Source organism: Anoplopoma fimbria, chromosome 16, assembly GCF_027596085.1.
Source record: "Anoplopoma fimbria isolate UVic2021 breed Golden Eagle Sablefish chromosome 16, Afim_UVic_2022, whole genome shotgun sequence".
Classification (NCBI taxonomy): Eukaryota; Metazoa; Chordata; class Actinopteri; order Perciformes; family Anoplopomatidae; genus Anoplopoma; species Anoplopoma fimbria.
In genome coordinates, this window is record NC_072464.1 from 2,899,213 (window position 1) to 2,916,272 (window position 17,060).

The 17,060-nt window shown below is 39.4% G+C and overlaps 2 protein-coding genes across 3 annotated transcripts in view; one reads left to right on the top strand and one right to left on the bottom strand.

The window, feature by feature from the left end:
- LOC129104304 (collagen alpha-3(VI) chain) overlaps nt 1–11,228 on the top strand; it is a 71,749-nt gene extending 60,521 nt beyond the window's left edge. The window contains exons 26-44 of one of the 2 annotated variants that reach the window (XM_054614915.1): nt 202–264; nt 724–774; nt 1,196–1,231; nt 1,331–1,393; nt 1,679–1,741; nt 2,047–2,079; nt 2,199–2,235; nt 2,355–2,366; nt 2,466–2,959; nt 3,087–3,189; nt 3,528–4,229; nt 4,363–4,465; nt 4,557–4,612; nt 4,890–5,150; nt 5,278–5,364; nt 6,636–6,821; nt 7,328–7,387; nt 8,367–8,552; nt 10,403–11,228. In XM_054614915.1, coding sequence (XP_054470890.1) covers nt 202–264; nt 724–774; nt 1,196–1,231; nt 1,331–1,393; nt 1,679–1,741; nt 2,047–2,079; nt 2,199–2,235; nt 2,355–2,366; nt 2,466–2,959; nt 3,087–3,189; nt 3,528–4,229; nt 4,363–4,465; nt 4,557–4,612; nt 4,890–5,150; nt 5,278–5,364; nt 6,636–6,821; nt 7,328–7,387; nt 8,367–8,552; nt 10,403–10,443 — 2,637 coding nt within the window. In that variant the 3' untranslated portion in view covers nt 10,444–11,228. The remainder of the gene's footprint in view (nt 1–201; nt 265–723; nt 775–1,195; nt 1,232–1,330; nt 1,394–1,678; nt 1,742–2,046; nt 2,080–2,198; nt 2,236–2,354; nt 2,367–2,465; nt 2,960–3,086; nt 3,190–3,527; nt 4,230–4,362; nt 4,466–4,556; nt 4,613–4,889; nt 5,151–5,277; nt 5,365–6,635; nt 6,822–7,327; nt 7,388–8,366; nt 8,553–10,402) is intronic. The other variant, XM_054614916.1, reaches the window with a different exon arrangement.
- The window catches only part of maip1 (matrix AAA peptidase interacting protein 1), a 231,636-nt gene that overhangs the window by 193,027 nt on the left and 21,549 nt on the right, over nt 1–17,060 (bottom strand). The gene's annotated exons all lie outside the window — the stretch shown is intronic.

The window sequence follows — 17,060 nt, forward strand, 5'->3', positions numbered from 1 at the left end:
AACAGACTATAAACACACTGGCCTTAGCCCAGCTCTCTAACAATACTGGACACACATGTGTAGTGTATCTGAACAAACAAATGAGAATAAGAAAACATCAAGGCTCTGCTTTGGATCTACTGCAAGAAATATCTAACTCTTTATTTGATGTCTCTGTGTCTTTCTCATTGTCTGTATCTGGTTGTCTTTATGCTTTTGCAGGGTGAACCAGGAGATCCTGGAACTAAGGGTGATATTGGACCTCAAGGTCCCCGTGGAGAGTCTGTAAGAATGAAACCCCAGCTAATTTGCATGTACCACAATGTGAAACTGGTTAAAAAGAGCAAAATAAGAACTTTCCACTCTCGAAAGATATCAGACTCAAATTGTTTGTTTGTGGGACCAAGTGTCTATACTTTATAATACAGTATATAGTTATTAGATCATCAAATGTGTTGTTTAAAGCACGACTTATGCTGCTGTGTCTTTTATATCTGAGTGTGTATGTAGTGTCGTTTTAATTAAGGAATTGTTTTTTTTTGCTGAGAAGGATTTTAATCCTTGAGTTCTGTCTTGAATGTACCATAACATTACAGAGTATCATGTATCAACACTGCTCTGTCAGGACAAAAGAGAGGGGGGAGATTTCATTTTAACTACCCAGCATGTATGCAGTTGATTCAAGTGCACTTAACAAATAGAACCAATTGGTTGGGCATGTTTTTGTTCTTATTCTCAATCTAGGGTGAAGATGGTAGAGATGGGTTTGGTGTCGCAGGGCCTAAAGGAAGAAAGGCAAGTAAATTCTGACCTCTAGTAGCATGCATAGTAATAAGAAGATGTGTCTTCAGTCTGATTTAAGTTAACCTTCAAATATGATTTAGTTTTCAATATCCAGGAATGTTTAAGAAATTGAATTAAGAGAATGTTAAAATCACAAACAGAACTAAAAAGAAGGATGATAAGAGGGAGTATAACTGTTAGTCCAACTACTATTGTCGTTTAACACATCTCAAGTCCTTTTCTATACACACCTGCAGCACATCCCTACTGTGGGGCTGAATAGCACAAAAAATATGAAATTATCAGTAAACCACTATCACAAATCTTGAGATAAATGCAGCTATACACTAATTCAATGTGACAATTATGACACAAATAATACTGTAGTTGAATGCCATGTATTATAAAAGTATGTATGCATTTTCCTCTAAAGGGTGATGAGGGCTTCCCAGGATTCCCAGGACGAAAGGTAATAGAAAATTATGACACTAGAAGTGACATGTCATCAGCGGCCTCAAATTATAGAACATTCTGGTTATTTACATTCTATGTCCTTCCATCATTTTAGGGATCTGCTGGTGACCCTGGCTCCGAAGGCGGACCTGGGCGCATAGGGAATCCTGGACAGAGGGTACGTTTCCAGACCCTCCTTAGTTTTGGTCAAAATGAGCATATATTTTAAATGTGTCATACTGTATGGTATCACTTGGCAAAACCCTCCGACACTGAGCCTCACTGGACATATATGTTTGGTGTGACACGGTAGAGGAGTAGTTTGGAAGTTTTGTTTCTGATATGCAGTCTTGGCAGTGAATGAACTGCAAGAGCATAATCTTTTTCAAGTCAAGCTCCTTTTTGAACTATTGACAGTTGAATAGCTTTAATAGTGAATTCCTTTTCTCTTTATTCCTTACAGGGTGTCTCTGGGAATGTTGGCACACCCGGACAGAAGGGAGAGGTTGGATATCCTGGGCCATATGTAAGCAACATAAAATTCTACCCTTTGCTTATAAGCTGAGCAAACCAGTTTGATTCCCAGCTGGCCGAATCATTTGCTTCCTGTCATTCCCCTACTCTCTTTCCCCACCTTTTCTGTCTCTCCCTACACTGTCAAATGAAGGAACAAAATGCCAAAATAAAAAGAAATACTTATAAGACATAGTTTTTACTAAACAATGTCATATTGTTAAGTTCTTAACATTATTTCACAAAACTATGGTGTTATGTAGGCAATACAAAACATAAATTCCAGCTGTTATAACTGAACTGATTTTGTTCCCATAGGGTCAAAAAGGACCTCGAGGACCAGGCGTTGTGGTATGTGATCATATATCTAACTGTTAAGAATTTAATTAAATGATCAGAGCAAAAGTCATTGCTGGTGCCTGTGATCAAAATCTTTCAACATTTTTCTCCCAAATCCTGTTTGTCCTCAGCAATGTGACCTGGTTAAGAAGATCAGAGATAACTGTCGTAAGTATAAGTACCAATAATGCTATTCCATGACAAAAATAATAGGCAATGATATTGATTTGTTGCATACAGTAAAGCAAAAATGTCTCACTGTGTTTTTCTCCCTTTTTTTCTACCAGCTTGCTGTTATGGTAAGTACAAAAAGTCTTATTAATTAGATAATAACAGATGGTTTTGTACTGTGCGCACTACTCTACAGAGAACAAAATGCTCTATGTGTACACCATTAGGTAAGCTGGAATGCCCACTCTACCCCACTGAGCTGGCCTTTGCCCTTGATGCCTCTGAAAGTGTTGGCCGCCCGGCCTTCAACAATATGCGTGACACAGTCCTGCGACTGGTCAAAGACATCACCATCTCCGAGAGTAACTGTCCAAGAGGAGCCCGTGTCGCTTTAACCCTGTACAACAACGAAGTGACCACTGAGGTCCGGTTTGCTGATGCAATGAAGAAACGTGCCTTGGTGCAGCGCATCGAGGGACTTCAGACCCTGCAAACCCGCAAGCAGCGCAGCTTGGAGACGGCCATGAGCTTTGTGGCCCAGAACACCTTTAAGAGAGTGCGCAGCGGCTTCCTAATGAGGAAGGTGGCCATCTTCCTTGTCGGCGGAACAGTCAGTCAGGCACAGACAGTTACCAACGCAGCCATTCGCCTCCATGATGCTGGAATTGCCACACTGTTCTTGGTCCCTCGTGAGGACAGAGCTCTCAGCAAAGCACTGCAGGTAAAACCAAAAACCTAAATTTCATAGTGGAACTTTGCAGTATGTCAAATATGTTTGTAAGGCATGTGCCACAGTGTGTGTCTCCATAGAAGACATTTACAGTGTGTATTGTATTCTTTTGCAACAGGTTAACAACACAGCACTGGCCCAAGTGATTGTCCTTCCCAACGCTGGAAGTGCACAGTACACTTCAGTCATCCAGAAGGTGATGAACTGCCATGTCTGCTTAGGTAAGACTTCTATGTTAATAATTTCACCAAAGATATGGTTTATTGTTTTTACTATTGTTATATTGTATATATTTCTCTTAAAAGAATGTTTGGTCTGATTTTCATCAAGGTTTTATTTCCCTTTTGTGTAATATTCATTATTTTATCAAATCTAAATATTTTAAGAGTAAAAACAGATACAACGCCAGATGTATTAGCCCTACTCATAGTTTATTTTAAACTTGTGTGACAGTACACTGGCTTAAGCAGAATCCCAATAATTTTGGGGTTCATTTGAAATGCATTACCTTCTTGTAGCAATGAGCGTAACATTGCATTATGTGTTTTTCTTTTCTAAGATATCTGCTCTCCAGACCAAATGTGTGACTATGTGCCCCCATCGAGCGGCCGAGATAGGAGGTCTTCCACCACAGACGTGGACATCGACATGGCTTTCATCATAGACAGCTCTGAGTCTACCTACCCAACTGTCTTTACTGAGATTAAGCGTTACATTGCGCACATAGTGGAGCAGCTACAAGTGTCTTCAAATCCCACATCATCTGTTAACCACGCAAGGGTGTCCGTGATCCAGCAAGCACCTTATGAGTTCACCAACAACAAAACTGGGTCCCCAATCCACGTGGATATTGGTTTGACCGAGCACCATTCAGCTCAGGAAGTTGTCAAATTTCTGCTGGAGAAGACACCGCAGTTAGAGGGTGGCCGGGCACTGGCAGCGGCTATTGAATCGACAGTGGAGCAGGTGTTTGAGAAGGCGCCTCTCCACCGTAATAGGAAAGTGCTGTTGCTCTTTGTGACAGGGAGTGTAGAGGAAGAAGAGGAGAAGCTGGTGCGTATTGCCACTGAGGTCAAGTGCCGAGGCTACTTCCTGGTCATCCTGGGTGTGGGTGAGAAGCTGAATGCCGGAGATGCCCGTGTCTTGTCACGCATGGCCAGTGAGCCGTCAGATGTCTTCTTCAAGCGTCTTGACAGCATCTCGCAATTTTACGACAAACACATCCAGACCTTCGGCCAGCTTTTGCCGAAGTATATCAGCAGTAAGTCCAAGCTGGATATCTGTCAATCAATCAATTGTATTGCCTTTTCATCATTTAAAGCTTGTTGTCAGTTATTGCATCAGCTAATCCCCTGTAAGTAATATACTCTGTTCTATGTCATTTTTATTTTCAGTTGAAAACGCTTTTCACATGTCCCCTGAAGTCTCCAAAAACTGCAAGTGGTCCCAGAATGACCAGCCACTTAAAAACTCCTTTACATCATCACAAGAAGAGGAGTAAGTCATATTTTTTAGCTAATTCACTGATTACTGTTAATTTGTTGGAAACACTGATGGTGTCATATGCTTTTTATTGCTACATTTATAGGAAACATCAGAAACATCATGAAAACCACCAAGCAGTTAATCAAAGAAAGCACAAAGGTAAGTTGCGGGTGTATTAAGGTAACAGTTTAAAGTGCTGTTTGATTTGGACAGGTTAATACTGTTTTTCTTCACTGTAGGTCATGCATAGCTAAATGCTAACACTGGCTGCCCATAAATCAGCAATCAGCACCATGTGAAAAAATAGCCTCTAAAATCATGACCCTTCAAAATCAATACCCAATAATAATCAGTCACACTAACATTTATCCCAAACAGCTACTGTCAACAAGTTATTGTATTGTTCATCGTCCTGCTTTATCCCCCTCCCTTTCAGATGCAGATGAGCTGCACGTCTCTAACGTCACCTCCAGCAGCTTGAAATTGCGTTGGACCAGCCCAGACCCCAAGCTCTTCGTCTACTTTGAGGTAGTGGTGACACGGTTGCACGACCATGCCCTGGTGCTGAGGACCAACGTGTCGGGGACAGAGCTTTCCGTGGACAACTTAGAGAGTGCCCAAACATACCATGCTGTGGTCACTGCTCACACTGCTGATGGTCAAACTGTTTCCACCCTCAAAGGCATCATGACTACCAGTAAGTCCGTAAACGCATCCACATAGTGTGTTGTATGTTTCGGGGGGTTTTAGTTAGCTAAGCTTAACTAAAACTTAAACTAAATATTGGTGACACTGTTCCATGACTGATGGTTTCACTCTGACAGAAGCAGCAGATCACAAGCCAGAGCATAAGCCTGCAGGCCAAGGCCCCAGTACTGTAAATACCACACCACTGGACAGACCAGAAACTGGTGAGTGATCACACATGCATATGCGTGTGTGTTGAAGTGTGCGCAATGTCTTTTATTTCTCCTCTGGCCTTCATTCTGTAATTTTGAAACTGAATAACCTGTTATTTAGCAGCACAAATCGGCTGTCTTTGAACTTTCAGCATAAAATCCATTCCATATTTACTCTATACTTGCCTGCTGTATTAATGGTCATGGTCTGTTTTTATTTGGCTGTGTTTAAATAATCCATGATGTTTCAACTCAAAGAACATAAATTGAGATGCTGTAATGCAGCTATATTTCAACTCAAATACTCCACAAGTGGGTTATTAATCAACTCGCTGGTATCTCCTGCTCAAACTCACAAAGTGTTGGTTTGATTTCATCTTTTTCTTAATATGTTGTGACAAACAAAAGGGTCGAGGTTACACTATCCGTGTCACTTTGGAGAAAATGTCCTCTTGTTAGTGGGAAACAAGAGGCAATGAAGAAGATTTACAGTATGCATATTTGTTTTAGGAGTGAAGCCTTACAGCTGCTCCTTAGAAGACAGAACACTTAAAGGCATAACTGGGATATGAGAACATCTATAAGGCAGTAAATCCAGGAGGGTCTTTTGGTGAGGCCTTCTACACCTTCCCTAGTATCATTCAGTGATGATTATAAGGGCGGCAATGCTGTCTTCAGTTTTAAAAAGAAGTCAGGGAGTGCGTTACTTTGATTACCCAGAGTGAGCTGCTTTTATTAGCACCCTGCAGTTCACACAATTATGTCCCAGAAAGGAATTAACTGTCAATGCAGCCAAGACTCCAATGGATATTTTATCACAAATAGCTGTGATGACGTATTTCCGGGTCGACTTCTGGGATTGGTCACATGCATGGAGAACACAGCCATGAAGTTCTTATGATTGAAATGAACTAACCAAACAGTAGCTGTAGTTATAACTAACTTTTGAATTCACCAATGAAAACCTATACTCAAACCTCTTTCTACTGACTGCCAGTGGCCTAAACCCTCTGAAGAATGTTGTTCCATTTTGAATGCTGTTCTCTTTGCATTATGAGAATGAACCATTTCAGCTCTAAGACTCATTTGACACCATAAGACCTGTTTAAACACCCTAAGATAAAGATGGGGCTGTTTCCATTAGCAGCATCTTCTTTCCCAGCACATAGTAGCACCTGTATGCCTAATATAGTTCTTCATTTAATCTTAACACAAACTCATCTTCTCTCTCTTTGTCTGTCGTCCATCACTGCTGTTGTTCTTTTTCTTTTTGCATGTTCTAGTCAGTGAATTTGCAGAGCCATGCTCACTTGACTATGACCCTGGAATGGCGTGCAAAGGCTATCAGGCTAAGTGGTTCTTTGACAGAAAGAACGGGATCTGTACCCAGTTCTGGTATGGAGGTTGTGGAGGCAATGGCAATAGGTTCGACAGCGAGGCCCTCTGCTTGCAAAACTGCATGAGGTCAGGTAAGTGGTCGTCAATGCCAGGCCCTCTGAGGGGAATTTGCCACCACCTGGTGTGATGTTGTGATATAACGCAGCATATTATGAGCTTCAAAACCTACAAAGACTGTATGCTAAACCAGTCATGGCTTGGCAACTCTAACAAGGAACGCTAGGCCCGTGACGCTCTGGGTTTCTGCACATGCCAAAATGGTGTGCATTTAATAAGAGGGAGGCTAGTTTGGAAGGTGGTGAAGCATAGGGTTTTAAAAATGTAAACCTTAAAGCATGCCATTACTTAGGTTGTTCTGGCAAGTACTTCTATATTAAGATGAGAAAGTAAAGTAGGAAAAGAAAAGCAAGCTACCAATGTGCATACATTTGACAGATTAGGATTACATCTGAATAAATATCTTTGGTAATTTAAATCCACATTGCACCGTGTTGAAAATCCTCTTAATAGTTTTCCAGCTTGTGAAAAGTCTGTGTCTTAAAGCTTCAAGCACATTCATACTTTTATGTTTCCACAGTTCCAGAACCTCAGCCAAAAGTGCAGCAGGTTGAACAGATGGAAATCCTCCCAACTCCTGGTGAGATCTGATATACACTCACTGAATAACATGACTAGGTTTCTACGGTTCCTTCCTCTTTTTAAAGTCATAACTGACCTTGATTTGGGCAAATGTGCATGCCATGCACATGCCAACCAATAGGAAAGAAAAAGTACTTCCTTCCAGATCTAGTTTTAAACAAGCAAAACATGATCTGAATCAAACCTTTTCAGACCACCCCTCATGTTGGGCATATCAGGACGACAGTCATGCATCTAATATCACTGTTAAATAATTAAATTTCCTCAAACTGTGCTCACTTCGCTAAACAATAAATCCTTTGTATGCAACTGGAAGCCAACCAACCTCCTCCACTGACCGCCAGATGGTCTAAATGACTGACGTAACAAATGCAAAGCCAATCCTGGAAAACTGAGAAGGTTATGCTTTTGTCACAGGAGAGAGCCAGAGAAAATAAAAGGGAAGCCTTGTTGGTTGTTTGTTTTTTTGTCAGTCCTCATACAGAGTTGTTTCAAGTTCTCGGTAATGCATCAGCATTTGAGTAAATTGGCACAAGACAATGACAGTAATACCAAGTCGACTCTCAACCAAATGCACTATTTGTCGTGATCATGGAAGAACAAAAGTCAACTGCGATGGATGTGCTTTTGTTCCTTCCTTGAAACATTTACGAGCATTATATCGATTTCCATTCCACAACACAAACAGGTCACTGGCAAAATGCTGCCATCATCTGCTAATTACTAGTTATTATGTAAAATGGTAGTGATATATTTACCGCTGATTGCACCACACATTGTTGTTCATATTTTAAGGAATACTTCAGCCACAACATGACCAGACTGTGTTACTTAGAGTTTATAAAGAAAACTTTTTCTCGCAATCCTTGAAGAATAGAAGTAACACACAGTGAGCGATTCAATGAACAATTAGTTATGCAGTCTTTGATATGTGCTTTTCTAGTTGCATGTGTTCTCATACTTCACTTCTCTCACAGCAAACTCTGCAACTGTGGACATTTGCCAGCTTCCCAAAGAGGAAGGTACTTGCGCCAAGTTTGTCCTCAAGTGGCACTTCGATACCCCCAGCAAGAGCTGCACGCGCTTCTGGTATGGAGGCTGCGGTGGGAACCAGAATCGCTTTGACACGCATCAGCAGTGTGTTGAGGCTTGTGGAAAACCAGGTACATGTTTTGTTCATAGTAATGACCTCCCAGTATCACTGATCAGTTATTGTCAAAAGACTACATAACTTAGTGTCTTCCATCTGTATGAACACTGGAAGATCAAGTTTTGACACAGAGTCTCTCATTAGTCTGTTTGACGTGATGGAAATAAACTGAGTACAGTTACTCAAAGTTGAGGTACTTTTACTTTACTTGATTATTTCTATTTTCTGCTACGATATACTTCTACACTACAGAGATGTGTATTGTGCTTTTTTCTCCACATTCATTTGACAGCTTTAGTTACTTTTCAGATTAAGATTGTTGATCAAAACATGAGTAAATTACAGATCATTTATAAATAAGCTTAGATGCCATTAATTTTATTGGGCCTTACTAAAAATAATGGGCCAGGTTATGGTAAGAATGGTTATTCTGATGCCACCTTGTGGATGAAAGAGAACCAACAAGACAGTTTAAATAAAATCAAAAAGACTACCTGCTAACATCTAAAGCCAAACTTAAGACTCGATTGAATAACAAAGAAAAAATGTAGTTAACCTTGGTCTTTAGCCTAAATATACTATCAAACGTTTTAAAATATAATGTATATAAATCAAGTGTCTTTGTTTAAGATATATGCACTTGTTTAATCAGCTTCTAACTTAAGCTAACAGGACGGCTATGCTACGCTTACATTAGACAGCAAAGTTAGCTGTGCCTTTAACAGTTTTTTATTGGTGACGTTACAGAACTTAAAAGTCACAGGCAGTTCTTCTAAGCTAAGGTTAATGTTATGTTTGATGAAAATATTAAGATTCACCACTCACCTGATATTAATGATGAAGCAGGTTCCTGGTTGGCAGAAAGTAGCTAGCGATTTGATAAAGCTAAAGCTAAAATCCTACCCTAGCCTTATCCATTAAACCTCCTCTAGTCTGTCGCAAAGAAACCTTCCTAATCTCTGAGGTCAAAACTTAAAAGAAAACTAGTTATTGCTCTCAAATCAAGGGCAGTCTTTCATCTAAAGATGGAGGTTTGTGGTTGTCAGTCAGTATAATTGTATTTAGATTTACAGTTGCATTAAAAACGTACAGTAACCTTTACCTTGTAGAGTGGGAAACTGTTGGGAATATATGACTGTGAGAACAACATTACTACGGTAGTAAAGGATGTGAATACTTATTCAGACAAATACGGACTTAAAACAAAATGCTGAAATAAAATGCACCAAAGACTGCATCAAGTCCAAGTCCAATGAAATGTGTGTAACAAGACACAAGCAGTAATACTGATGTAGCACTCTCACTGCACCCTGAAACTTATTAGTAGTATTTAGGTAAAACTCACTGTGCCCTTTTTTTTTTTTTACTGACGCAACCACCAAAATACTCAATATCTGCTCATTCGGCTACATTGACTACAGTAGATGGATCCTTTTATAATGAGATCCATGTCTCATAATACCAAGATACAGAATGAAAAAGATAATTAGTAGTAAGTAAGTAAGTAGCATGTATTTAGTGTATATAGAACCTTTCTAGATCAGATGGCACAAAGTGCTTAATAAAAGACAATACATGATAAATATATTGTAATGATGTATTATAATTAATGGAAATTAAAGTCATAATTTAGTTTTTTTTTCATTCTTTCAATATAATGTGCTTTCTGTGAATATCTGCAGATTGTATGCCACTTGAATCATCAATTATGATTAAGAGCGCACACTATTTGATTACACTATCAGTCAAGAAGATAGTTTAAGTCATTCAAAAGTGAAAACTTGTTAGAGACATAATATTAAAATGTAAAGAAGTCTCTTTGTTCAATGGCTAACCATGTTTTTATTTTCCATTCATCACCAGCACCACTCAACCAAGGAGTCATCGCTGCAATAAGAACATAGGACAACACATGGCCAGCTTCCCCCTCTGTTTAGGGGATCTGAAGAGAATCATACAAAATGGCCATACTGTAAGGATAATGCCAAAGCAATGATGGCTGCACTGGATTCCACAAAAAATGGACTTTATCCCCGAAATTCTTGAAGCAGTCTTTTTTTACAACAAGAAGAAAAGCAACACGATATGCTGCATGATTAGTTTTAACCTACTGGTGCTACATAGTATGTTTTTTTTCCAAAGGAGTTGTTCAGTGCATTAAGCTTTGTAACGTCACATTTTCTGGAACAATGTCATCATATGAGTCTTCATATTTAAAAAAAAAAAAAGCAGTTTCATAACCAAGCAAGAAACATATTCAGTATGAATATCTTGCACAGAGATTAGCAATACATCAGCACATGCAGGACTGGCATTATTCAATGCAGTCATCTTTCTTTATATATTGTGCATTTTACATTCCACATTCACATAGCAACATTGACATTTATTGATTTATATTATTTTTACACACTTGATCCCTGTGGAATCATTACTTCACTATTTTACAATCACAGAATCCACAGCAATGTTTACACAAGTCTTGTATGGTGGTTTATGTTTTAAAATGACAGTGACCAAACATTAATGTAATGTTAAGTGCACTTCTGGATCCATTGCCTCAAACAAAGTTCCAGCTGTTGAGAAATGAAATGTACTTGTCAGGCTTTTTACATTTTTTTGTTTTATTTGGTTTTACTGAAATGTGTGTTTCATCTGGGTAAATAAACACGAATTAGACTTTCTAATATACATGAGCAACTCACTCTTTTCTTTCTTGTTTTTAATGAAGACTAATACACGAGAAACAGAGAAGTACAAAAGCGAAGTACAAACTAAATTTGACATTTGAAATGTTGGGGTTAAAGAGGAGCTTGAGCTTAAATAAAGCCAGAAGCTAATAACATTCTATAAAGTTCATATCTCATTTATTTTTTCTTTCATTATTTTACAAGACTATTTTACTGCCTTTCATCTTCTAGTTGATTTAATATTAGCTTGAAAAGAGGAGCTTCTGACATATAAGTGCTCACATATATGTAAGTGGAAATTAAAATGATCCTTCCTGCTGTTAAGTTAAATATTGAAAGTTGAATGTTGGTCCAATGTTACTAAACTTGTTTTTGTAGATTAATCCCCTAATTAATGTTTTAAACTTTTGACTGGTAATGAAACAGTCTTAAATTCATACTGATCTCTCTATATTACCTACATAAGCAAATGAGACAATCAACGAGAAGATTGGCTATTGCTAAATAGTGATTCTAAATGCCTGTCGTCAGGTTTGATTCCCAGTGACATCGGACGAAACTATTTCACCAGAAACTCTTTCACCAGAAACTCTTTCAGCTCAGAGTCTCATGTGACCTCCGGCCCACCACGGACAGACCCAGTTGCCGCCGCAACGCTGGAATCCCAGGCCGTATTGCTGGGCCTGCTGGAGGGAAGGGAGACAAAGGTGAAACAGGACTGTGCAGAGTGGACTGTCACACCCTGCTGCAGTAAAATGAAAGGTTTTCTAAGGACAGTCTGGCTGCTGTGGATCTTTGTGACACAAGGCTGGCCTGCTCATAGAAACACTACCACTTTTGTCGGGCGCCAAAATAAAGAAAATAAAAGTTTTTGTAGTAACATTAATACTGTAAAGGACAGATTTAGTTAAACTCATAACATCAAATAAGCATCATAACTAAAAGTACATTTGTTATGAGTACATTTGAAAGTGAAGTTACACAGAATAATAGGGTTAGGGTTAATAATATAATTAAATTTAGGAAAATAAAATATGGTATTTGGGAGAAAGGAAGAGGGATTTGACTCCAAAAGAAAGTCTTACATCTTTAAAACATCTCTTAAAAAGTTAACCCACATTTGAAACCTCAGCTACTTCCTATCACATTATCTTAAAAATGTACTAAAATGTTTATCCCTTGTGTGGATAGAATAGACATAGAATTTTGTAAAATCATAAAGCTGCTGCCAAATGACTGTGAGCGACCAAGTTCCAACTTTAAACTGAATCTCACCTGTTAAATAGTAAAGAGACGTTGTTCAACAGACTTCACTTAGAGTTTCAGACAGGATACAGGCCGGACTTTTTACAGATAGATGACGTTCAGACGACAGAAGCAACGTTAAAGGGGCGAAGCACACATATTTTGAAAGCTACCACTAAGGGAACTGTGTTCACACGATTGGTTGAGAATTTGGAGATTTTAACAACCAAGGGAGGATTCTCGCTCTACGATTACAGGGGGTTGTGCATCAATACCGTGAAATTCAAGTTGAATAAAATAAAATGAAAGGAAAGGAAATACCTCTAAATGGTGCTTTTTTTAAATAGCATTGATGCTATCATGGCTTAACAGTTTAAATAAATATAAAGTCAATTCCAATCAAACTTTTCTTATGGATTGTTCGCACTAAACACAAAGAAAACTTTTGGGGCAGTTTGTTAAATACAAAATCAATGAAAAAAAATGAAATAAATTAAAAACATGAAAAATTTAAAAACACAAACCATTCCACACTCTGACTCGCATGAGTAACACAAGGGAAATATTTGCTTGGGGTTTGGTGTGCTAAAACCATTTGGGAGGGGAAGTTGCTGCGGGGGCTTTTTGGACTTTCAGTATTTGTGAGAATGCCGGGCCAAGGGTCCATGACCAAAATCCTTTGTCCCTTATAATTTAGTTTGCAGGAATTCAACCTACGCTTTCACATGACCTTAGTAATACTAAACTCCTAAGTATGGCTCTGAAAAAAATTGGATAAAATGAAAATATACCCATCAGTTTATCAGAGTATATGTTGAGGTCTTTGTGATTCTGACAAGCTGAAAACCATTAAACATACACCCTCACTAGTTTTACAGGCTGAAGATAATACACTGTATTTAGGCACTACAAAAATGACACATTTGTGCACTTTATGTACTCCAAGATTTGGACTGCTTGTACAAGGATATAGATGTGCCTTGAGAAACATAAATAATTTACAAGCAGCAAAGTAAAGAAGTGGAAAGTGCAGGCTCAGTCATCTTCTGGAGAGGAAAAGATGTAATATTTGGTCAGTAAATATAAAAGGCCTGGGGATGTGTTCTCTCTTGAAGCTCAGCAAAACATCCAGATGTCAAATAGCTCATTGTTTAAATGAAGTCCCCTGATTCACTCTCATACTCACCACTTCACCTCAGTATTTCATCACTTCATATCACACCACGGCCCACCACCTTTTCCAAACATGGAACAGTCTGACATTTGGAAAGAGGAGTTGAAACTGTTTTGCTTATATCATGCCGTGATGACTAAGCTTTATACATTTTTCTTTTGTATTTGAGCCATTTTTCAAAGTTAGTGATGTGTGGTATTCATGATTCGAAAACCTCATGTCCACCAAAGTGTTTTGGGCAAATCCTGAATTGTATATACAATTTACACAATATCCTAGAAGTATATGTGGGCAGCCCTTTTACAACTTCTCAACCTCCTGAGCCACAGCTGAGGGATTTCAGCTTGGGATGAACTGGAATGCTAAATGCGAGCCAGGCCTTTTCACTCAACATCAGTGTTGGACCTTACTAAACAGGTTCGAATCCAGAAGAGTGGAGCCTGTTATAGAAGCATATTTAGGCCTTAAGATGAGATGTTCAGGTGTCCACATACTTATGGCCATGCAATGAATGTATTATCATCTGTGACAGGTGAATGAAACATTTTGTTAATAGCACACAAAGATTTCCAATCACTATGCATTATTGGTTTGTGGTTGGCAAAGAATTTCAGGCTCTGATTTTCGCATTTTGGCTTTGCATATTTTGCTGCTCAGGCCTTTAGTTAATGCGGGACTGTTTCCATGTACCACATCGCAAAGAATAAAATATTGTAAGCATAATTATAACATCATACTACAGAACAATTATTCAAATGTTAAACCCTTACTGAAAGCAACTGTGGTGAGACTCCATGTGCTGTCTCTTTCTCTGTGGTTGTGAAATGTATGTGTAGGAACAAGGAACCGTTCTGTCTCCATTCCTCTTCTCCATCTACACATCGGACTTCAAATATAACTCTGCTACCTGCCACTGCAAAAGTTCTCTGACGACTCTGCAGTCGTCGGCCTCATCTCCGCCGGTGATGACAGGGTATACAGAGAACTGAACCAGGACTTCATAGGATGGTGCCGGCGGAACCGCCTCCAGATCAACTCTGGTAAAACCAAAGAGCTGGTGGTGGACTTCCGCCGGGGTAAACACTGTCCTCCGGAACCAGTGAACATCCAGGGACAGGACATTGAGATTGTGAAATCTTAGAAGTACCTGGGTGTCCACTTGAACAATAAACTGGACTGGACTAATCATACAAAGACATTTTACAAAAAGGGTCAGAGCAGACTCTATCTGCTGAGGAGACTGAGGTCCTTTGGAGTGCAGGGAGCACTCCTGAGGACCTTTTTCGACTCTGTTCGACATCAGCCATTTTTTATGCAGTGGTCTGCTGGAGCAGCAGCATCTCGACAGCTGACAGGAAGAGACTGAACAAGCTTGTCAGGAAAGCCAGCAGTGTGCTGGGGTGTCCACTGGATACGGTGGAGGTGGTGGGAGACAGGAGGATGATGGCCAAGCTGTCATCCCTGATGAACAACACCTCTCACCCCATGCAGGACACCCTGGCAGCTCTGTACAGCTCCTTCACCACCGGCTGCTTCACCCCCGGTGTGTGAAGGAGAGGTACCGCAGGTCCTTCCTTCCTGCTGTTGTCGGGTTGCACAACCAGCTCTGCTCCCAGTAGACCACATGACACATGACACTAAAAACCTGTGCAATACAAATACACCGTGCAATTATAGTTATAATAAATAAAATGACTAGATTCTTTTCAAATTAAGATTTTACATAAAAAAAAACACCTTATAAGATACGGAAATACAATAAAAAAAGCTTCTTACAAAAGAAGCAGTGTCAGTTGTTGTTTTTATTTCCACCAAAGAGACATTTCCCCTCCAAAACTCTCAGATGTTTTCATTTAAATAAGTGTTTCTTGCCCAATGTATTACTATCTATTTTTTCATAAATTGCAATGAGGGGAAAAAACTACATTTGTGAGACAGAGCTTTGTTTATTTCTTCTTTCTTCACCCACTTGACCCCAGATATTTATCTTGTAACCCTTTGGAGGATACCAATCCCAAGATTGGGAACCACTGGACTAAACTACCAGTATATTTGAATAGTGAAAACATGATCTCACAGAAATACATGAAATGACTACAAGCTCTTAACAGCGCATTACGTGGTGGTGACAAGTAATGTGTTCAAAATATTAGATTAGATTAAATTACATATACATGTTTATTAAAACAAATTTCAGCTGAACCTGGGAATTTATGTGTCCACCACGACAAAGGATCCTAATTGACTGTGTCAACACCACGTAACGCGCTCTTATGAGGTATTAAATATATAAATGGGTTAAAACTAGCTCAACCATGAGCCGCTACAACAGTAGAATGCCGCTAACACATTGATTGATCAGTATTAAGATCTATACAATAATGTCAAATCCTTTTACATCAGTCATAGGGTGCCACAGTACTTTTGACACTTTAAGTACATTTTGCTGATACTTGAATGAATACTTAGGTAAAGTTATGAATTCTGTGTTTTTACTTGTAACAAAGGTTTTCAACATTGTTTTATTGGTACTTTAAAGGAGATATGAATGGAACTCAGAGCATATCTATGATTGGAGGATTGCCTCCACATGTCTCACAACATGGCAACGGCTGAAGTGGTTGTTAGCAGCTGACAGTGTTAGCAGCTAATGGTGCTAACAGCGTAACAGTGCAAACAACAGCAACAGTGCTGACAAAGCTAACATTGTAATCCTGGGGGGGGGGCCTGTAGGATGAGCATTGTTTCCGCGACGACCTCCTCGGACGTTATCGGCGCTAACCGCAGTATGAGAGCACTACAGAGTGGCACCCATTAGCTAGCCAGCAAGACACACACACTCACATGCACTAACAAGCATGCATGGCCAGGATTTAAAAGCATAAAAAAACAAAAACCCTGCAAGTCCTCCATGTTAAACAAAAAACAGAGGCCACAGCAACTGGCAATTCTGTGTCAGAATTTCCACAGTGAGCAGAAAGTGACTAACAGCAGCAGTACTGTGGTACACTGACGAGGCATTCAGCACATGCCAAACCACGCTCTCTCTCTTCCAAAATGCAACCACCCGGCAGCACATGAATTAAAACAAATAACCTCAACACCGTTAAACAGAGCAAATCCTTATTTTGGTTTCCGTAAGGTGATGAATGGGTCATAAAGAACATGTGAAATAAGGGCAGTCCTTCTCTCCTCTCCCCTCTCTCCTTCTTTTCTATCCCAACACATTTATGATGCGTTTCACTGCTTTCTTCCTCTGTTTGCAACGTTATTGTTCTATTTGAAAGGAACCATTTCTCTCTGGGTGTTTTTCCCCTTTTTCAAACCTTTCTCTATCAACATTTAATACATTCTGAGGTTACTGGAACGTATTGAATCCATTGTGTGGGCAGTTTCAGGATAATTTGGACCA